This window comes from Rhipicephalus microplus, chromosome 7 (assembly GCF_043290135.1).
Source record: "Rhipicephalus microplus isolate Deutch F79 chromosome 7, USDA_Rmic, whole genome shotgun sequence".
Lineage (NCBI taxonomy): Eukaryota > Metazoa > Arthropoda > Arachnida > Ixodida > Ixodidae > Rhipicephalus > Rhipicephalus microplus.
Window position 1 is genome coordinate 129550390 of NC_134706.1, and position 24010 is coordinate 129574399.

At 47.5% G+C, this 24010-nt stretch overlaps 1 protein-coding gene across 1 annotated transcript in view; it reads left to right on the top strand.

Moving 5' to 3' along the window:
- LOC119186041 (sodium-coupled monocarboxylate transporter 2-like) overlaps nucleotides 1-24010 on the top strand; it is a 113700-nt gene that overhangs the window by 66188 nt on the left and 23502 nt on the right. The window contains exons 9-10 of the mRNA XM_075869692.1: nucleotides 22050-22117; nucleotides 22984-23070. Of these exons, the coding sequence (XP_075725807.1) occupies nucleotides 22050-22117; nucleotides 22984-23070 (155 nt within the window). The remainder of the gene's footprint in view (nucleotides 1-22049; nucleotides 22118-22983; nucleotides 23071-24010) is intronic.

Below are 24010 nucleotides of genomic sequence, written 5' to 3' on the forward strand. Positions count from 1 at the left end.
AAGCTAGTTAACTGATGCTTGATGACGTACTTATGAAGCTAGCTCTGCAAAAAAAAACCTCTGCTTAACTTATGGCACAAACTTCTCTAATGTAAAGAAAATTCTTGAACAAGATTAAAACACTCTGGAACAAAATGAACGTATGAAATGCGCATTTCCATCCGCTCCTGGCGTTGTTTACTGAAGACCACGCAATCTCAAAGACACATTTGTCCACTCTCAAATCAATACTTCGCCTGTGGTAATTCATGCCAACCTTGTTTAAAGTCACGACGTCTTGTATGTAAAGCGATGCGAGAAACAGACAAAGCAACCAGCACACAATGCAAGTTTTCGATTAACATACCAGAAAACCTAACATGCGATTCCTCTAATGTGGTATACCTACTCGATTGCAAAGTGTGCAATATGCAGTACATCGGAGAAACAGAAACACCAATTAGGATTCGTTTCAATAATAACAGAGTCCATGCGAAATCAGCCCCTAGTCTACCTCTGTCAAAACATTTCAACATTCACGACCATGCATTCGACAAACTATCAGTAACACTATTAGAAACGGGATGTAAATCAAACCAAGAACATAAACAACGAGAGCCATACCTTATCCACCAATTTAACACCCTCAATAGAGGAATAATTGAGAATACGGGTACACTTGCAGAAATTGAAGCATTTGAAAACAATAATGGCAATAATGACAATAATGACTGAGTTCACGGCACTGCAGCTGCGACGGGCACTGGACAACTGAAAACACCAAGTGTAACTATCCTTCCTAAGTACAGCTGTTGTCTGTTTCTGTTTCTACCTTACTATCCAATCAGTTGTGCCAAGGAAGGCATGTCCAACAGCAACGCTGTGCACAATCAGGACGCCTCTACTGCGTAAATCTAGGAGCAGGCCTGATTTGACATTGCACCCGCTTGCCAGCATCTGCAGCAATAGGCGGCACCCCTCATTCAACAACGAGACATTCACGAGGCGCAGAGTAGTTAAAGGCTTAAGCTTCTTGAAAAAGCTTTTTTCCCTTTACCGAACCGCCAGAGTCATGCGGCGCCGCCTGGTCGTGAAAAATACGTTAGCTGAAGGTAGGATACGCAGACCACGGACATCCTAAAGGTCATCGTCGGAAAAAGAGGGGGCAAGGAAGAGGAGAGAAAAAAAGAAAAAAGGGCTAAAAAGTGGAAGGAGGTGGCCGGGGAGGAGTCCACCTCATGTTCTCATTGCCTTTTTAACTTTGCTTTATTTCTTTCTTTTTCTTTTGGCGTACCATCTCTCACTAAAGAATATATATATATATATATATATATATATATATATATATATATATATATATATATATATATATATATATATATATATATATATTGTTACGGGTAACGTATTTAATAAGTTAAATAGGATGCACTGTGCTCGGCGAACAAGATGGCGACAGTTCATCAACAACCAGCCACCAACGTCGTCTTTCTCTTTCTTCCAGACAGGCTGTGCCGGCGGTTGCGTATCATAACCCCCCGGCGGTAGAAGCACCGTCTCGGTGCTTGAGCAACTCGGATGCGGTAGAAGGGGGGTGATAGGGCTTGAGTCGAGCTATGTGCACGATGTCACTCGAAGGTGACGATGATGACGTTGAATCGGCTGGCACGATCTCGTATGTAACGTCAGACACCTGGCGAACGACGCGGTATGGTCCAGTGTAGCGTGACAGCAGTTTTTCAGAAAGCCCTACACGCCGAGTGGGGGACCAGAGGAGGACAAGGGAACCCGGTGAAAAGTGCACGTTTCGATGATGTGAATCGTAGAGCTGTCTTTGGTGCTCCTGTGAAGCCTGCAGGAGGCGGCGGGCGAGTTGGCGTGCGTGGTCGGCTCGCGCGATGGCTTCGCCGGCATACTCCGTGACCGAGGGCAGCAAGGTGTCAAATGGTAGGGCGGGTTCTCGGCCGTATAGAAGATAGAATGGTGAATAGCCGGCAGTGTCGTGACGGGACGAATTATATGCGAACGTCACAAATGGCAAATGAACGTCCCAGTCCTGGTGGTCGGCCGCTACGTATTTGGAAAGCATGTCGGTTATGGTGCGGTTGAGGCGCTCCGTAAGACCGTTCGTTTGCGGATGGTATGAAGTGGCAAACTTGTGTTTGGCCGAGCAAGAGCGCAGGATTTCTTCAACGACAGCTGATAGGAAGGTGCGGCCCCGGTCAGTGAGAAGTTGGCGTGGAGCTCCGTGTACTAAAATAATATCATATACCAGAAAGTCCGCCACATCGGTTGCGCAACTCGTCGGAAGTGCTCGTGTGATAGCGTACCGTGTCGCATAGTCAGTGGCGAAAGCGATCCATTTGTTGCCTGAGCTGAAGATCGGGAATGGGCCAAGCAGGTCGAGGCCAACTCGAAAAAAAGGTTCAAAGGGAATGTCGATCGGCTGAAGGAATCCAGCTGGTAGCGAAGATGGCTTTTTGCGGCGCTGGCAGGGTTCACAAGCGGCGACGTAGTGTCGAACAGAGCGGGCAAGACCAGGCCAAAAGAAACGACGACGTACACGGTCGTATGTGCGAGAGACGCCCAAGTGGCCCGCCAAAGGAGCGTCATGAAGTTGGTTGAGAACAGTCGCACGAAGATGTGCTGGTATGACGGGGAGCAAGTCATGGCCATATGGATCGAGGTTACGGCGATACAGGATGCCGTCTTTTACCAAGAACATTTGTAGAGATGCGTCGGGAGGCCTTGACTCAAGCTTGCTAATGATGGTTCGCAGGGAAGCATCCAGGCGTTGTTCGTGGCCAAGGTTGAGTAGCTGCATCACAGACAGAAGGTCTGGAAAGGTGTCAGTATGGGCAGCCTCTTCCACAGGGTAGCGTGATAAGCAATCAGCATCTTGGTGTGACCGCCCTGTTTTGTACGTTACGGTGAACGTGTATTCTTGTAATCGTAGGGACCAACGAGCGAGGCGTCCTGTGGGATCCTTGAGTGAGGCCAGCCAGCAGAGCGCGTGATGGTCGGTAACTACCCGGAATGAACGCCCGTATAAGTATGGGCGAAACTTGGCGACTGCCCACACGAGAGCGAGACACTCACGTTCCGTGATTGAATAGTTGCGCTCGGCTGTAGATAGCAGGCGGCTTGCATATGCTAGAACACGGTCATGTCCGCGTTGATGTTGCATTAGCATTGCTCCGATGCCATGCCCACTAGCGTCAGTGCGAACCTCGGTTGGAGCTGATGGATCGAAATGGGCTAAAATTGGCGGTGTTGTAAGGAGCGTCGTGAGCTGGGAAAAAGATGAGGCTTGATCGGCGCCCCAGAAAAACGGGGTGTCCTTTTTCAGGAGGTTTGTGAGTGGGCGTGCAATGATGGCGAAGTCCTTAACAAACCGTCGAAAGTAGGAGCACAAGCCCACAAAACTGCGAACGTCCTTTGTTGACTTCGGAACAGGAAAGTCCGTGACGGCTCGAATTTTCTCGGGATCCGGGCGGACTCCTGCGGCATCGACGATGTGGCCAAGTACGGTTATTTGACGTCGAGCAAAGTGGCATTTCGACGAGTTCAGTTGAAGTCCGGCTCGACGAAAAACTTCAAGAATCGCCGATAAACGCTTGAGATGGGAGTCGAATGTGGGCGAGAAAACGATAACGTCGTCTAGATAACATAAGCAGGTTGACCATTTAAACCCTTGGAGCAACGAGTCCATCATTCTTTCAAATGTGGCCGGTGCATTACAGAGACCAAAGGGCATAACTTTGAAGTGATAAAGTCCATCAGGAGTGACGAATGCGGTCTTCTCACGGTCCATCTCATCCACAGCGATCTGCCAATGGCCAGATCGAAGGTCGATAGTGGAAAAATACGTAGCACCGTAAAGGCACTCTAAGGCATCGTCGATTCTAGGCAACGGATAAACATCTTTCTTCGTAATTTTGTTGAGATGCCTATAATCTACACAAAAGCGCCATGTTCCATCCTTCTTTCTGATCAGGACGACAGGAGAAGCCCAGGGGCTACAAGAGGGTTCGATTATGTCTTTTGCAAGCATCTTTTCGACTTCCCGTTGTATGACGGTGCGCTCGGACGCGGAAACACGGTATGGACGTCGGCGAATGGGACTCGCGTCACCAGTATTGATGCGGTGAGTAACAACACTCGTTCGGCTTAAAGCCGTGCTGGCGAAGTCGAAAATGTCACTATAGGACTCTAGGACGTGACGAAGGGCTTCCGCTTGATCAGGAGTGAGGTCTGATGGTACCATGTGGTCAACGTCGACGCCCGATGAACGTGATAGAGTTGGTTCATTGTCTGAGGTGCAGCAATCATCCACTCCGAAGGGTTCAACCGTATGGCCTTGTAGAGCAGTAATTTCGGCCAGGGAGATACCTTGTGGAAGAATTTGGGCTGTGAGGGCGAAATTGACAATAGGAAGGCATGTGCGGTTTTCAACGATTGTCAAAATGGTGTGCGGAACAGCGACGCCATGCGTAAGCATCACGGCATGAATTGGTGCCACCATGTATTCACCGTCAGGTGCAGGTGGTGTAGAGAAGAGGTCGATATGTGTGACACAGTTAGGCGGAAGGCGTGCGAAATCAATGCAGCAAAGGCGACTTTGGGGTGGGTTGGTCAGATCAGAAAGTAGAGGCATTTCAAGCTCAAGACAGCAGGCTGAACAATCTATAAGGGCCGAGTGAGCGGTGAGAAAATCCATGCCTAGAATTACTTCATGAGGACAGTTTTCTATAACGGTGAAAAGAACAGCAGTGCTTCTATCGGCGATAGTCACACGGGCGGAGCACATGCCGATAATCGCGGCAGTTCCCCCGTCGGCGACTCGAACGGCTCGGTTCAAGGCGGGTGTGACAACTTTCTTTAGGCGGCGACGAAGAGCAGCACTCATTATGGACACATGCGCGCCAGTATCGATCAACGCGCGCACAGGTACATTGTCTAAAGTAACGTTCAACAGATTCCGGGTGGTCGGTAATGTCACACGAGGATTTCTTGCAGAGGTCGTCGTCAATGCAGCTTCACCTCCAGAAGCTGCACTGCCTAGTTTTCCGGTCGGGGGCGCTGCGAATAGGTCGGAGAGGCAGGACGGCGTTGTGGGGGCAAACGAGATTGACGGCGAGCAGAGGATGGCGAGCGGGCGTAGCGAGGTCTCGTCAGAGGTGCGGCAGGATCAGAGGATGTGGTCGGCATAGGGGAACCAAAATCAAATGTTGAGGACGACTGGTGGTCACAAGTGGCTTGGGTAGGAGGCCCATAGCGTGCCGGCGGAGCCCAGTGATTGCGGCAGTGGCGAGCAATATGACCAACACGTCGGCTGTTGAAGCATATGGGCTTGTCGTCCAGTGTACGCCATTCGGACAAATTGCGCTGTCGAGAGTAGTTGGAACCATATCAAGGAGCGGATGGACGACGATAAAAAGGCTCGGCAGAGTAGACTGGTTGAATGGGGTGTAGGCCGACATTCGATAATTCTTGACGAACGACGGCTTGTATCAGTGAGATTGTGGTCGGTGAAGGATCAGGCGTTGGAAATGGAGTAGCTACTGGTTGGGCTGCCTCGACCTCACGACGAATGATGCGGGTGAGGTTGTCACATCGGGGAACTTGGCGGACGGAGTCATCACACGAGGAAGTAGCAGCTGTGTTCGGCAGGCGCGTGATGCCGTGGGTGACGCGGCGGGCTTTAGCCTGTTCTAGACGGCGGCATTCTGTCAGGATCGTGTCGATGGTCGTGACATTATTAAAAACCAGCAGGTTGAAGGCATCGTCAGCAATCCCTTTGAGGACATGGTTAACTTTTTCGTCTTCTGACATGCGCTGATCGACCTTGCTACAAAGCGCCAAGACGTCAAGAATGTATGACACGTACGATTCAGTAGACGTCTGGGCGCGAGTGGCGAGAGTCTTCTTGGCAGCGAGCTGACGACCAGATGAATCGCCGAAAAGATCACGGATCTTCGATTTGAGAAGATCCCAACTTGTGATTTCGGCTTCGTTGGTTTCGAACCATGTCCGCGGCGTGCCGTCGAGGTAGAACACAACATTGGCCAGCATGAGCGTCGGATCCCAGCGGTGGGTAGCACTGACTCGCTCGTACCGGTGCAGCCAGGAGTCAACGTCGATGGTGCCGTCAGCGGAGAAAGTTCCAGGATCCCGCAGGGGTGGCAGGGTGACATAGGTTGTTGACTCGGATCGAGAGACCGGTGGGGATGAGGCACTGGCAGTTGAAGTAGCCGAAGAGTCCCCAGTGTTGCGACCGCTGCGCGTCTCCATCGAGGTACGGGAGTCGTCCACCTCCACCAATAATGTTACGGGTAACGTATTTAATAAGTTAAATAGGATGCACTGTGCTCGGCGAACAAGATGGCGACAGTTCATCAACAACCAGCCACCAACGTCGTCTTTCTCTTTCTTCCAGACAGGCTGTGCCGGCGGTTGCGTATCAATATATATATATATATATATATATATATATATATATATATTGTAAGGCAACGTTTTTGCTGCAAGACACTAATTTTTCTTGCCGAGCGTCTGCCCCACAACACAGGTCAGACTGATGATGATCAGTATGTACATATGACAAGATGACGCGCATGAATAATGCTCACACTTATTTCCCCCCCCCCCACCGCCCCCCCCACGCTTGAGCGGCCAGCCCGGACGCGTCTTAGACGGAAACGGAACGTCGAACGAATGGCTTCAGACACGACACGTGGACAATCTCCGAACCACGACAGCGACGATCCGAAGAAAGGTCGCTGGGAGTGACACGGTAGTTCAGTGGTGACGTTCGTTCGTTGATTGTATAGGGTCCAATGAAGCGTGGCTGAAATATATGGCACAATCCTGGAGTACGAATGGGCGTCCAAAGCAACGCTTCATCCCCCGGACTGAAAAAGACGTCGCGATGAGAGCTGTCGTAGCGTTGCTTGCGATCTTGCTGATTGGCTTCTATATTAAGGCGAGCCCGTTGCCGACATGCCTCGAGCCTTGTGATGAACTGCTCTGATACGGTTGCCGAGAAGTCAGTTGGAACATTCAGAAAAAAGACATAGATGGAGAATGCCGGTGTACGGCCGTATACGAGGTAGAAAAGCAAGTAGCCAGTAGTTCTCTGAACAGCGGTGTTATGGGCAAGCGTCACAAAAGGCAAAATCGTATCCCAGTTGTCGTGGTTTGGTGCGATGAACATCGATAGCATGTCTGTTTGTGTCCGATGAAATCTCTCTGTCAGCCCAATAGTTTGGGGGTGGTAGGCTGACGTCGTCTTAGGTACTGTACCACAGGTTATAGGAGGGTTTCGATTATGGTGGACAGGAACGTCTTGCCGCGATCACTTAGGAGGACGCGAGGTGCACCGTGACGCAATACAATGGCGTTGAGAAAGAAGTCTGCGACGTCTGAAGCAGAACTTGTGCGTAGTGCAGCAGCCTCTGTGTACCGTGTCAGGTGATCGACAGTAGTCACAATCCAACGATTACCTGCTGGCGTGATGGGGAGAGGTCCTAGTAGGTCTATGCCAACGATGGCGAAAAGTGTCTCGGGACACGAAATGGGTTGCAGAAGGCCAGCACGAGACGAAGTTGGTCGCTTCCGCCGTTGACACAGATGGCAAGATGCAACGTACTTGGCCACAAAAGTAGAGATGCCAGGCCAGAAGAAACGTTTCCTCATGCGGCTTTGTGTTTTGTGAAATCCCAAGTGGCCTGCACATGGGTTGTCGTGAAAGGCTTCGAAGACTTGGTGACGTAGAGAACGCGGAAGTACTGGAACCCAGTGGTGTCCATCAGTAGTGTAAACGTAACAATGGAGCACATTGTTATCGAGCCTAAATTGCCGTAGTAGTCGGCGCGATCTAGCATTAGGAGTAGGTGATATACCATTTAAACGTTGAATAATGCTATTGCAATAGGGATCATCACGCTGGCGTGTGGCGAACTCGGTGTAGTGATTTGAAGCTGGCGTGTCGATAACCGCAAGTTGTGATAATGTGAGGGGTGACACAGTGTTTTGCCCACCAGACGAGCAATCACCTGAAGTGCTCGATGGTGACAGTGGAAGGGGGCAGCGAGAGAGAGCATCTACATCTTGGTGTCTTTTGCCAGGCTTATAGATGACGTCAAAATCGTACTCTTGTAGGCGGAGCACCCAACGACCAAGCCGACCAGACAAGTTTTTCAATGACGATAGCCAGCACAAAGCGTGATGGTCTGTAATAACTGTGAAGTGGCGTCCGTAAAGATATGGTCGAAATTTTTGTATGGCCCAGGCGACAGCAAGGTACTCCGGCTCATTTATGGAGTAGTTTTGTTCAGCAGCCGTAAGAGCACGGCTAGCATAAGCAATAACGCTTTCCCGTGAAGTGGCATCCCGCTGTAGAAGAACTGCACCAATGCAGTTCTCGTCGAAATGACACAGAACAGAGTGGGATCTTAAAGCATGCTTGAGGGCTTGAAAGGCACGCTCGCAGTCGTCGTTCCAAACGAAAGTTGATCCGGATGTCACCAGCTTATGCAGTGGCGACGCGATGGCAGCAAAATGGCTAATGAAGCGGCGGAAGTAGCATGCCAGGCCCAGGAAACTTCGTAGGTGTTTCTGATTTTCTCGCTGAGGGAAGCGTATCACGGCAGCAAGCTTGACAGGATCCGGGCGAACGCCATTTTTGCTGACAAGGTGGCCCAACACATTGATGTTCTTGTTGGCGAAGAGGCATTTCTTTGTGTTTAGCTGAAGTCCAGCTTTCGAAATACACGTCGAAACTACGTCTAAATGATCAAGATGCTGACAAAAAGAAGAGGAGAAAATGACGATGTCATCTAAATAACTGAGACATGCTTTCCATTTTAGACCACGTAGAACTGTGTCAATCATGCGTTCGAACGTGACAGGAGCATTACATAAACAGAATGGCATCACGTTGAATTCATACAGCCCGTCTGGTGTTGCAAAGGCAGTTTTTTCTTTGTCCGCTTGGTGCATAGATATTTGCCTATAACCAGACCGTAGATCGAGGCTGGAGAAAAGTTCAGCGCCTTGCAGAGAGTCAAGTGCGTCGTCGACTCGTGAAACGGGTACACGTCTTTGCGCGTGATCTTTTAAAGTGCTCGATAATCAACGCAGAATCGCACCGAACCATCCTTCTTTTGGACTAGCACTACAGGTGATGACCATGGGCTGGACGAAGGCCGGATAACATCTCGTTTGAGCATATCAGCAACGTTGTTCTCGATTATTTTCCGCTCTGCGGATGACACTCGATATGGGCGGCGGCGTACAATTGTATTGCCCTCCGTTTCAATTCGATGTACGGCGACGGAAGTGCGACCCAAAAGCTTGGAATTGACATCAAATGAAGCACTGTGTTTTTGAAGGATATCCAAAAGTTCTTTCTTTTGCGCTGACGTGAGATCGGAATTTATTGTGGCTGTTAAAGCAGCCGTTGTAGCATCGTCATCATTACTCGTGGAGAAAGATGGTGCGTCTGCGTGAAGGGGCATCAAAGAAAGTAATTCGGTATCTGTGAAGCGAACCACACTGGTGCCCTGGGGCAGTGCAACAGGCAAAGAAGTAGGGTTAACTGCCGTAACTAATGCTCTGTCATCATGAAAGCGCACCAGGCTAGGAGTGATGGTAAGCCCACCAGAGATGTAGAGTTCACACGGTGCCAGGAACACATCACCAGTACTGATCTTATCTGATATCAGGGTCAGAATATGCTCATTACCTGGAAGAATAAAACAATCATCAGCGGTGACGAAGCGCTGGCTATGAGCATCTTTATCAGACGAAAGCGCAGTATCTGACATGCGAATGACCCTCTGACGGCAAGATATCACGGCTGAAGCTGAGGAGAGAAAGTCCCACCCTAAAATGAGCGCATTAGTACACGATGACAGAACGAGAAACTGTATATGGTGAAGGATTCCCTCAATAAAAACTCGTGCTGTGCAAATACCAGAAGGCTGAACGAAAACCGCATTATCACAGCGAAGGGAAGGGTCATCATACGGTGTCTTCACTTTGCGCAAACGGGAACACAAGTCCACACTAATAACTGAGAGTGATGCACCTGTGTCCACCAAGGCTTCAGTCCGTATACCCTCAACACACACTGAAAGTACATTTGAAGGACGTTCCGGAGGAATTCGATGCAGTCCGCCAAATGCAGTTTTCCCTCCTGAAGCTGCACTGTTTAGTTTTCCGGGTGATGATCAGTCGCCGTGGTAGCCCGACGAAGTGGTGACGAGGAACGGCGCATAGTGGACGGGGAACGACGGCGTGAGGAGCGGAAGGTACTGGCTGCATTGAAGTGCTGCGGAGATGGTGAGCGGCGTTGGTACAGTCGATGTGGGTGGCGATGTTGTGGAGCAGGGGCAAGCTCATTCCTCTTGTAGTCACCATAGCCCCGCCTTTCGTCTTGTTGACGTCGACGACAGAACCGTGAGGTGTGGTCACGTATTCCGCAATAACAGCAAATCGGTCGAGATGGACGCCAGGCGTGGAAAGAAGGAGGTGGTAACCTTGGGGCGAGGACATTTAGGGAGGGCTGCGTAGTTGACACATACTGCGGTGATTGCTGAGAAGGTGACGCTGCAACCACCTGAGCGTATGTCAGCTTTGGAGTGGTATGCGAGCTCGGGACTTGCTCACACGTCATGGATGCCAGTTCCTCCCTGACGATGTTGCGGAGGCTGCCTGGAGAAGGTTTGATGCGGAGCTCACAAGATGACGAGGTGGCTTGGAGTTGCAGCTCCTCGCGAATCATCGACCGTATCAACGCATGGAACTCATTGTCATGCGATGACCTGAGATCTCCTGTGTCAGGTTGTAAACGTATAAGTTGAAGGTCGTCGAGTCGCAGACACGTACTGATGATATCCGCGACCTTGGTGGGGTTCTTTGCCACCAAAGCGTTGAATGCGACGGCGCCTAAGCCCTTGAGCAGCTGGCGAACGTGGTCATGTTCCGCCATCGAGCTGTCGACGCGACGGCATAAGGCAAGGACATCTTCAATGTACGAAGTATAGGACTCGCCGAAGTGCTGGACATGTTCAGCAACCTTCCGTTTGGCGATGTCGGCACGTACAGAAGGGTTGGAAAATATCTGACGGAGCTGCTGCCTAAAGGTAGGCCAGTCTGGGAAATCCAGCTGATGGTTGAGAAACTATGTCTTAGCGACCCCCCTCAGATAGAACGGCACGCGGGACAGCTTCACAGAATCATGCCAATAGTTAAGCGCACTCACACGGTCGTACTCATCCAACCAGTCTTCAACGTCTTCACCGCGAAAGCCAGCGAACATCGGGGGATCTTTTTGAGGGGCGGTGACAGTCCATGAAGGCATGCCTAGGGGTGTAGGCCGGGTGGATGGAGCCGTGTTGTTGTAGTGCTCGTCTTGCGACATGACCGTGGGCTGGCTGCGCAAACGGTGACCCGACCGGAGCTAAAGGGATAGTTGTTAGTCGAAGATAACGAAAAAGCGCTGCAGGGAGAGGACCAGGGGACCGGAAAGCACTCTCCACCACTTGTAAGGCAACGTTTTTGCGTCAAGACACTTCTTTTTCTTGCCGAGCCTCTGCCCCACAACACAGGTCAGACTGATGATGATGAGTATGTACGTATGACAAGATGACGCGCAGGAATAATGCTCACAATGTATATATATATATATATATATATATATATATATATATATATATATATATATATATATATATATATATATATACACATATGAAGAAGCTTTTCCAATCAGCCAAACGTACTTGAGCACTTGGGAAGAAACACAACTTAGCGAGGCGGTTGTCTTAATTTTATTAGCAACGGTTTCGACCGGTGGACAGAACTTCGTCAGGGTTTGCAGACAAATGTATATATATATATATATATATATATATATATATATATATATATATATATATATATATATATATATATATATATATATATATATATATATATATATATATATATAGTGCACATGGTCACATGGACACATGGGCGATCTTCAATGCTGTGGATCGCCCCGTGGCCTAGTTATCATATGCTACATATTCCATGGGTCCGCCTCCCATGCGACAAGAAGGACTACTTTTGGGACGTTTGACAAAAATGTTTGTCCTTGGTATTTGCGTTGATTTTGCGGATGCATTTGACTACACAAATCTCATAATTTTGTTTCATATACTCGATCACTACAGCATTCGTGGGTTTTATCTAACGTTACTAAAAGCTACCTTTCAGAAAAAGTCACTCGGTCTCCGGGAATGAAACGGTACTAGACAAAAAGAAACGTGTCTCATGAGTGCTGCAGGGCAATATTCATAGACCTTTGATTCTTAATTTGCCATAATTGATACAGTTTACACTTCTTCAGATATCAAAATTGTAATTTACGCTGACGACACCAGCATATTTGTTTTGTCTCCAAGATATGACTATCTCCTTCACAAAGCCATTCTTTTGTTAGAAGGGTTAAGCACAAGGGGAGCAAAAAACTAGCTACAAATGAATAGAAAAAAGACAAAAGCCATTGTTTTTCTTTCTATTGACACGATGGTTTCTGAAAAAGACATCCTTGTTTATTGTGAATCACAGATAGAACTGGTTGAGTCTATTAAGGAACTAGGCATGTATTTCTCCGAATCAATGCAGTGGGATCATCACTTGAAAACATTATCACAAATGTTAGGTGGTATTACTGGTATTGTGAGTCGAAATTTCTATTTGATTCCGAAACCAGGGAAGATCTTGATTTATAATGCCCTTTTTGCCTCGTGTTTCAACTACGGCCAACTGGCTTGGAGGAATCGCATTTCTTAGTGCTATTAGTTACGCAAAAAAAATTTAAGAATAACTGCAAATGTACCAACTTTGCATTTTTCCGAAGAGCTGTTTAAAAGGCTCAAAATATTTAAAACACAATACATTTACGTGTACAAATTGCTCCGTGAATACCGAATACAATGCGATTAGCAGGGTTCTCTTTTCATGGAAAAGTAAAGTAGTGACCCTCATACAACATACAAAATACCAAGACAAGAATGTTCAACACTGTGGGCCTAGTTACGGCTTTCAAGTAGCCCGTAACAAGCTCCGGCGTTTATTGAATGATGATAGATTATATCAGTAAGAAAATTGATATTCTTCACGACGTAAAATTTTCAGATATGTATGGTCTGTTCTTAACTTAGGCTCTTTGCTTCAATATACATATATATATATATATATATATATATATATATATATATATATATATATATATATATATATATATATATATATAGTCCAGTAGATCCTCCGTGAGCGGTCACAACGTGGTTTACTTCGACGTTTCGGCCTAGAGTCTAGCCTTCATCAAGATTAAAGATACAGTTTGTTGCTGCTCAGCTTTATACAATCTCAAATCAGAGGGCAAGGAAAGAGGAAAAAAGACAGAAAAGAAAAAAAAGAAAAAAAGGAATAAAAGAAAAAGAAAAGAAAAAGAAAAAAAGAGAGAAGAAGAAGAGAAAAATAATATACGGTGGACTCCCCTCGGGCGCCCCCCTTCCACTCTTCCTTCCACTTTCCCCTCCACTCTTCCCTCCACTTCCCCCTTCATCTCTCTCCCCCTTCCCCCCTTCACTTTTCTGACGTCAGCGGTCTGTGTATGTTTCCTTTCACTAACGCATTCCTCCCGACCAGACGGCGCTTCCTGGCACTGGCGGTTCGGTGTGGGGCAAAAAAGAGCTTTTTTAGGAAGTTCTAAGCCTTTAACTACTCGGAGTCCCGTAAACAATTCGTCGTAGAAGGAGGGGTGCCGCGTATTGTGGCAGAGGGCGGTAAACGGGCATATTGGGAAGTTCTAACCCTTTAACTACTCGGCGCCCTGTCAACATTTCGTCGTAAAAAGAGGGGTGCCCCGTATTGCGGTAGAGGCTGGTAAGCGGGCGCAATGCGAATTCCTTGCCTGCTTCTGGATTACTCGTGTAGTGGGGGCCTCCCAGCTGTGCACAGGGTTGCTGTTGGGCATGTCATGCATGGCACAATTGAGTGGGTAGTAAAATAAAACAGAAAACAGACGACCGCTGCACTTAGGAAGAGTAGTTACACTTGGAATTGTTTTGGGTTGTCCAGTGCCCTTCGCAGCTGCAGTGCCGGGAACTCAGTTACTATTTTCATTGTTGCCGTTATTGTTTTCTAATGCTTTAATTGCTGCAAGTGTACCAGGATTCCCATTTATTCCTCTATCGAGGGTGTTAAATCAGTGGATAAGGTATGACTCTCGTTGTTCACGTTCGCGATTTGATTTAAATTTCGTCTCTAAGAGCGTTACTGATAGTTTGTCGAATGCAAGGTCAAAAAGATTGAGATGTTTTGATAGAGGTAGACTTGGGGCTGATTTCGCATGGGCTCTGTGACTATAACATTGGTTTCAAGGAATGTGCCGAAAAACTCGTACTTGGTTACTCTTGATGTCTCTTCATTATATACAAATATTCCTCACGATGACGGAATAGCTGCATTACAAAACATGTACACAAACCATAGACAATATAACACCCCAGATTTTTCTGCCATTGCAACTTTGACGAGGATGGTCCTCAAATTAAATTCATTCGAGTTTAACCAAGGGTATTTTCGACAAATCAGTGGGACCGCTATGGGCACCAAAATGGCACCTAATTATGCCAACATATTTATGGGAAAGCTAGAATCTGAATTTTTTGCACAATGTTCCTTGAAACCAATGTTATACAAAAAATACATAGACGACATCTTTCTTGTTTGGACCCACAGCGAGGACGATCTTCGCAGCTTTATCGACACTTACAATGCTGTACATCCGAACATACACCTCACACACACATACTCGCAAGTTACCGTAATTTTTTTTCATGTTACCATAACGATAGAAGAAGAGAAGCTCTCTACAACGCTATATCGCAAACCAACGGATCGACAGCAATACCTCCAATTCCAAAGCGATCACCCACGCCACCGTAAAAGCAGTATTCCATACAGCCAGGCTCACCGGTTTAAGCGAATCTGCTCTAGAGACGCTGACTTTGACACGAGCTCACAGAGGCTAAAAGTTATGCTCGAGAAACAAAAATACCTCCCCCCCCCCATGTAATTAATGACGCTGTTCAAAAAGCGAGAAAACTAAATCGTGAAGACTTACTTATGAAGCGACCACCACGAGAAGACCCACAACGAACAAACATCTGCTTGACTTACAGCACAAACTTCCCCAATGTAAACAAAATCTTTGAACGACATTACAACATTCTGGAACAAAGTGAACGTCTGAAACGCGCATTCCCATCCGCTCCAGGCGTCGTTTACCGACGACCACGTAACCTCAAAGACACCCTTGTCCACTCCCAACTTAACACATCACCCCACAATAATTCATGCCGCCCTTGTTTAAAGCCACGATGTCTTGTATGTAAGGCGATGCGAGAAACAGACAAAGCAAGCAGCACGCAATCCAAGTTTTCGATTAACATACGAGGAAACCTAACATGCGATTCCTCTAATGTGGTATACCTACTCGAATGCAACGTGTGTGGCATGCAGAACATCGGACAAACAGAAACACCATTTAGGATTCGCTTCAATAATCACAGAGCGCATGCGAAATCAGCCCCAAGTCTACCTCTATCAAAACATCTCCATCTTCCCGACCATGCATTCGAAAACTATCAGTAACGCTCTTAGAGACGGGATTTAAATCAAATCGTGAACGTGAACAACGAGAGTCATACCTTATCCACCGATTTAACACCCTCGATAGAGGAATAAATGAGAATCCTGGTACACTTGCAGCAACTAAAGCATTAGAAAACAATAACGGCAACAATGAAAATAGTAACTGAGTTCGCAGCACTGCAGCTACGAAGGGCACTGGACAACCCAAAACAATTTCAAGTGTAACTACTCTTCCTAAGTGCAGCTGTCGTCCGTTTTCTGTTTTATTTTACTACCCAATCAATTGTGCCATGCATGACATGCCCAACAGCAACCCTGTGCACAGCCGGGAGGCCCCCACTACACGCGTAATCCAGAAGCGGGCAAGGAATTCGCATTGCGCCGGCTTACCAGCCTCTACCGCAATACGGGGCACCCCTCTTTTCACGACGAAATGTTGACAGGGCGCCGAGTAGTTCAAGGCTTAGAACTTCCTAAAAAAGCTTTTTTTCGCTCCACACCGAACCGCCAGTGCCAGGAAGCGCCGTCTAATCGGGAGGAATGCGTTAGTCAAAGGAAACATACACAGACCACTGACATCAGAAAAGTGAAGGGGAGAAGGGGGAAGTGGAGGGAAGAGTGGCAGGGGGGCGCCCAAGGGGAGTCCACCGTATATTATTTTTCTCTTCTTCTTCTCTTTTTTCTTCTTTTTGTTTTCTTTTTCTTTTTCTCCTTTTTTTCTTTTTTTCTTTTCTGTCTTTTTTCCTCTTTCCTTGCCCTCTGATTTGAGATTGTATAAAGCTGAGCACCAACAAACTGTATCTTTAATCCTGATGAAGGCCATACTCTAGGCCGAAACGTCGAATTAAACCACGTTGTGACCGCTCACGTAGGATCTACTGGACTATATGGAACGCTAGGGGCACTCAACCACCATGCCTGCCTATATATATATATATATATATATAACCAAACTAAAATGCTTATGTTTTATGTTAATTGTTACAATATTACAGTAAAAGTGTGAGTGTGACAATGTTAAGAGTTAATGCCTGAAACTGAGCAGCTGTCTTCTTCCTACGCTGGTGATGGACGCCCCCAAGCCATTCAAATGGATTTTTCCTTCTTCTATCATGGTTTATTGTGAGGAAACAACAAAAATTCAATTCAGTTAAAAAGACCCCAGCATATCCACGGAGTGAATGATGATGAGCATGATGAAGCGTCCATCAATCTATCCGCGCATCCGTCGTCCGTCCATCCTTCCTTCCCTCCGTCCGTCCACCAGCCCTTTCGCGCCTCCATGCATCCTTTCACGTGTCCATCCGTCTGACCATGCGTCTGTCTGTCCGTGCGTCTGCCAATGCGTCCCTCCGTGCTTCCGTCGGTGCGTCCATTCGTCCGTCTGTTTCTGCATTCGTACGTGTGACCGACCATCCACGCGTCGAACAGACAGACAGACAGACAGACAGACAGACAGACAGACAGACAGACAGACAGACAGACAGACAGACAGACAGACAGACAGACAGACAGACGGATTAGTCAACGCTGGTTTCGACGTTGGTTCTGACAGCATTATTGTATACCCTCTAAGGCAAAAGGGTGTGTGGTTCGTCCTTTTGGGGACTAATGGGGCTGTTAAAGACTAACGGCACCAGATCTAACAGTTAGTCCCTACAGATGAGCTCAAGGGACTAACATTTATTCCTCAAATTTCCACCTTAGTGAGTAACAGTTTGTCCTGCACTTCAGCTCAAAGGACTAACATTTAGTTCTCACATTTGCACCTTATAGAGCTACTGTTAATTCCCACATTTACACCTTACTGGGCAACCGCTAGCCCTCACAGTTGCACCTTGCCGGACCAACGTTTGATCTATTCAAATACTCCAATCGGATGAACTTTTTGTCCCCAGTTCAAACATTGTTTTTTGTTTATTTTCTGTCAGGCCTAATATTTTTTCGCCTGTTTTACTGCGCAGTGAGCAACAAATTGCTCAGAAAAGAACACACGAAAACGTAGTTAGCCACCTATGTGTAACTGCTTTCGCAGTCACGGCAACAATGAACGACAAAAGTGATACACATGAAGTTTCTCCAATCGTTTAAGTGATTTCATGGTGAAGTGTACAAGTCCAGTTTTGTCAAATATTGTTTACTCCTTGGGGAGCTCCTCCGACGGAAGCGATAAATGACAGGCATTGCAGACGCCACCGCAGGCAGCCTTCTGGCTGTTGTGTTCCCACGGCTGCACGTACAATAATATAGTAAAAATAGTGAGACACACGTGACATAAGACGAAGATGCACGCATATGTCAAGTACGTGAACGTTAATATAAAAACAAGTGTTAAAATATGACACGCAAATAACTTTACCTTCACATCTCGCAGAGTCCTTCTGAAGCTGCTCTGACTAAAGCGATGGATGACAGGCATCGCAGACGCCAGCGCACACAGTCTTCAGCACAGTGTGTGCCCACGGCTGCACAATAAGTATGTGAAATAGTGAGTCACATGCGACAGATGATGAATACAAATGCATGTGAGAAATACGTGCAAGGGGAAATGAAAACATACGTGAGATATGACGTGCTAATAATTTCACCGTGATGTCACACATCGTCAAAGACTCATTTCGATCCCCGTAGTGCAACAGCTTAAGAGCGGCGGCTGCAGCCACAACTGCGCGAACCTCCGTGCCGCTAACAAGTCAGCGAGTCCTAAGCGAGTGACGTAGTTCAGCTCGAGCAAGCGAACGCGAGACCAAACATGGCGTTGCACGCGGAGTGTTTGCCGCCAGCGAACTTTGAACAGGAGAGCGAGCGTACGCTTGGCCGCCACCACGAAAAGCGCCTAGCTGGTTTAGAGTTAGCGTCGAAGAAATCGACGGTAATGCGGCCCTCTTCCACAAACTCGAGCGAGTACAGCGCGCAAACGCGAGTCCGCCGCCGCGGCCAGCGGACGGCTCCGAGCCGCTTGCGACCGACTGACGGGAAAGCCAACTGTGATGACGACCAATTTTCAGTGAGTTCCGACGCTAGCGAAAGCCCCGCCAGCCCGTGCTGGTGCAGTTACAGCGCGCGACATATTACCAGCAAGCTCTTTACGAGAGCCCGCAACGTGTTTTAGATGACTCCCAACACAGCGACAAGGTTTCAGCCCAATATCGTCAGCCCGGAGCTCATCGCGGTGGCGAAGACAGGCGAGCACGTGATGAGCGAGCGCACGGGAGGCCGACGGCAAAGGCGGCCAATTGCCAGGCGGTCGCAAAGCACAGGCGAACTGCAGACGCCGTAGCTGACATTCGCGATGCAATTTGTGCGTGCGATATACAACACGACCAAGCCCGTTGTTGGCAAGCGCGATCCGTATCGCACACGCGACAAGTAGAAAAGAATAAAGTATTGTAACCTCCTTGCGAAAGAATCCAGCGCTGTTTTCTGCCCTGAGTCGGACTGAAGTATATATCCCATAGGCCTGCTGCTTCCTCGGCCGCCATGTTGGCACTCCCAACTGTTGTTGTCGTGGGTTGGTCGTGACTATCTTGAAGCCAGACATATACAGCGTGGCGTGGTGACGTGTCGAGACTTGGTCCAGACTTCATGGGTGCAGCGAAACGCGAAAGCAGCAGCCCACACTCATCCAGGCGTACACACAAGCACCACGTCATAATTCTTAGATCGTCGAATCCAGGCGGCCCTGGTCGAGCACTCCGAGCGAGACGCAACGCAACCACCGCCCGCAAAATACGGGGAAAGACTGAGTCAGCAGAGGAGGAGAAGAACATGTGTTCTGTGGAGGAGGAGGGTTGGTCACCTTGGCAACGCTTTTCGCGCTGCCTGAGATGCCCGGGCGGTTCAACCCAGTGGAGACTAAGCGGTTTCGCGCAACACGCTTTCCTCTGTGGTTGCTCCTCTATGGTCTATCCGTTGATTACGGTCTATTGAGCTCCGTTACTCCTTTTTCGGGTGATTTTGCCTTAGAAAGTACGAAGGCGGTGATTTTGGCAGAAATGATGTTTTTGCTGTCGGAGAAGACCAAACAACCGATTCGTCCCGTTGTTACGACGAAGGAAGATCTTTACAAGTTGCAATGGCTTCAACGCCAGAAGTCGCCATTCCTAGTTTCCCTTGCGGGGACTTGGTGACCGGCTCCTCAAAGAGGCGTAAACGACAAGGACAAACTAGGTAAAGTAGACCGGTGAGGTGATAAGGATCTCGATCGGTGGGGCTGAATAGTCGAAAGGTTTCGCTGACCTGTCAGATACGCTTCAATTCTATAGCGGTGCTCACCAAAGCGTGGGCATCGAGCATAAGGGTGAAAGCCGAGGAGACCTAGTTAGCGGTACTGACAGTTCTGGTACACGTGACCCGCTTCACAGCAGTGATAGCAGAATGGACGGTTATGCGAGCTGCACCACGTTTTTGCCTTGCTAGCTCTTGGTCTTGAGGCAGACGGCAGATAGGAGAGTGCAATCGGAAACATTGAGTCGAAAGGTGGACTTAAGCAGTGTCCTGGGAAGAGTGCAAATGCTGATCTATTGTCCGCACAGTAGGACTTGTCGTGACGGCGCAGGATGTTGCAATGCCACCGCATATATCAAAACTGTGGCCATAGATGTCGGTGGTGCGATTGGCGCCAGTGCTGCGACTTTTTGCATGATTTCCTGTCTGATTACATCCGTAGAAAATGGAAAAGGTGGATGGGATCGCAGTGCCTGAAACTGTCGCAGTCCGTTTCACACGATACATCGAATGAAGTCTGTGAGGGTGCGTCTCTTGCTGTCCAACCCGATAGAGTATGCGGTGGCCGGGATGTGGCGTTCGTATTGTGACGAACGCTGCTGCAGTGTGCGCTCTATTGTAGTTGTCTCACTGAAGAACGCGGCGACTGTCATTGGTGAATTGCGAACGAGTCCAGCAAAATGCTGCTCTTTTGCTCCACGCAATAAATGCTGCACCTTCTTTTCCTCCGACATGGCAGGGTCTGCCTGCCTGAAGAGCCTAAACATGTCCTCGACAAACATAGAAACGTGTTTGTTCGGCCACTGGTTCCTGCAGGATATGGCTTGTTCGGCTCTCTCCTTTTTTTCGGCATTGCGGTAGGCGTCATGAAGCGGTCGGCTTAACTCTTTGCCATGTCGTAAAAAAAACGTGTGTTCTTCATGCCACGTCTTCACAGAATCTTCCAGGTAGAAGTAAACTCGACGCAGCTTGCAAAGATTGTCCCTTCCGTTGATACTGGCGACGCGGTCAATGTAGTAGAGCTAATCAACAACATCAATGTAATGGCTTGGTTGACTGTGGAGCATGAAAAACATGCGCGAGAGGAGAACCATGGGTATCGTTGTTTGAATCACCTGGTTTGTCATCGGAGTTGTCATCTTTCTGTGTGTCGTCGCCAAGGGAACAAATTCAGCGGTAACCGAGGTAGATGGCGACTGCTTTTTGCTCTGGGAGATGTAGCTGTTTTCAAGGTGATAGAAGAGATGGCTGGCACAGCCAAGATACACGTACCCAGCACCTCCGCCAGTAATGACGTTAGCGAAACAGGACCAACAGCCGACAGCAAGAACTTGAACGGAACTGGAGAAACAGTCTTTCACTTCTTCCTACTTTAAGCGTGAATGAGCCACAGCCGCTCGTTCTTCAATTGTGGCATGCATATATATATATATATATATATATATATATATCAATATATATGAGATCTAACAGACAAAGGAATGTATAGGGGAAGTTATTAGAACAAATGAAATGTAAATAAGAAGAAAGAAAAGTGGGTGAAAAAATAACCAGCCATGAGCAGGAAACGGGTGGTTACGGCTGCTCACGGCTGGTTATTTTTCCACCCACTTTTCTTTCTTCTTATTTGCATTCCATTTGTTCTAATAACTTCCCCTATACATTCCTTGGCACTATTGTGTGTTATATCTCATTAATACTGTGCCAAAACACGAAAAAACGAGCCCTTAGGTATTTACTTCTTTCCCATATATATATATATATATATATATATATATATATATATATATATATATATATATATATATGTAAAGTTTCATAGATTATTCCTAATCGTTGAAACGAATGCGTTCTTGCATCATCAGGTTTCTGAGGGCAACATGAGAGCCAGCATTCCTAAACATCACAGAGCTATGCAATTTTGAGTGCGGCATTTATTATAGGTTTATTGTAGACTTTTGTACATTTATTGTACATCTACTTGTAAAAAAGATGCAGCTTTTATAATCATATTTCTTGTACATTACTAATCTGTTAGATAATTACAGCATCCACAATTCTTATGTTTAGTAGAAATTGCCCCATCACCGCTTTTTTATAATGCGGGGGTACTTTTATTTTTACAGCTGTTATTCTAGGTGTGACAATGACGGCTTTTAGTTCACTGGTCGTAAAAATGGGATCGCTAACTCGGGTAAGTGACCATCGTTTTTTATAAACAATATGGAGGCAGTTTATTAGCGGTGTCACAGAGGAGGCTGTTCGTAGCTGGCTAGAATAATGATCGTTTAAATGACGTATTTCATGCATTTGGTGGTGTATGAAATTGACAGTTACAGGAAAACAACGGCCACCTTAACTCCATACTTTGTGCTTTATTCCGCATTCAGTCGCGCTTCTGCGCCAACCACGTTATGCACCCATGACTAGTGCTTTCTTACATTCCACATCAAGTAATTCGCAGTTGACTTGGCCAGTGCTTATCCAACAGTTTGATAACCTATCACCACGACCATTACGCGCTCAAATTGATGTTGAAATGCTGCTTGCTTTATTTGAGAAAGCTATCAGTCCTTAGACAAGCCATGCGTTGATTCGAGGGAAACCAAGAATGCACCATTGCTGGGTTTGTACGTTTGGAAAATGTTTCAACTTAGGATGCTTAAAGTTCTGCGTCATATTAAAAGGTGAGTGAGTAGGCACCGACGGCATACTTTGATGACTAAAGTAAAACCTATTTGTGTATTAGCATGTCACCAAGCACCCTGTTGGGGTTAATTTCACAAAAAGTGGGCACCTCGTAACCACACCATAAGCTTACGCAACTAAAGCGGCGACTTGTTCAAACCGTTTGTGCCTCATTCGGGGCCAGTACCAGAAAAAACTCTGGAATGAGAAATTCTCCCCTTGAGGAAGCCCACTGAATTCCTTCGCCATTTTAGCCATGCTCGAGGTTCTCTCATGCCTTCCGCACGTTCACGACTTATAGAGAAGTGACGGGGACATTGTATAGTTAACGTGAAATTATCTAACACCTTGTGCCTCTAACGTGCTTTCTAGATACTTCTAATGGTCAACACAGCAGTGACGGCGCCTTTTGTGGGACTGTGCATCTTGGCTGTGTTGTTTCCTTTTGTTCACTGCAAGGTACGTACCGCAATGCACATCTTGTTACCATTCATTGTAAAGAACTGGACGTCATAGCAATTGTACCATGTTATACGTATACTTATTCAGTTAGTAGAAAAGTCGACTTTCATGAAAACCGCGAAGCAATAAATGCTATTGCAACGAATTGTAATGTTATTAGAAGTGGGCTTGGCAGCTAACTCTTTGGAATGCCTTCAACCGCAGTTCTACAAAACGCTGGTGTTAAATAATACGGCCACTCGAGGCACACTTATCGCACCGTCTCGACACGTTGAGTGTAGAACGTAGAAGGCTATAGGAGACGCTCACTGACGGCTGCCGTGACAGTCAAATAATGCGTGAACCAGGGAAAACAGCGCTCGTAAAATCGAAGGTCACCATCGTTTTTCGCGCATACCCCCCCCCCCCCGCCCCCTTCCACTCGTGTTTTCGCGCTCGTTAAAGACGGGCGGGGTATTTCTTCTCTGCTTGAGCACTCGATGGCCGGTATAGCAAGTGGGGGGGGGGGGGGGGTAAATCTCGTATGCATCTTGGAGATGGGATGGCTTGGTTCATCTCTGCTTCAGCCGCATCCATCGCCTCCGCTCGCGCGATGTTACCCACTCACGGATTGAACATATGATGCGCTGGTGATCTTATGAATTTGTATGTTATACGCGACGAAACACCGATGAAACATCCACGACGGAACGTCCGTTCTTCCGTCGGTTCATCCATCCGTCCGTGCATCTGTTCGTGCGGCCGTCCTTCTGCCTGTCTCTCTATTCATTCGTCCGTCCGTGCATGTCTTCACCCCTCTGTCTGTCTGTGCGTCCATCAGTTCGTCCATCTATCTGTATGTCCATCAATCCGTCTGTTTATCTAGTGAACACTCCAAGTACAGCCATCTGACATCTTTTCATCATGTAGTCATCATATAGAAGTGGCGCCATCCAGC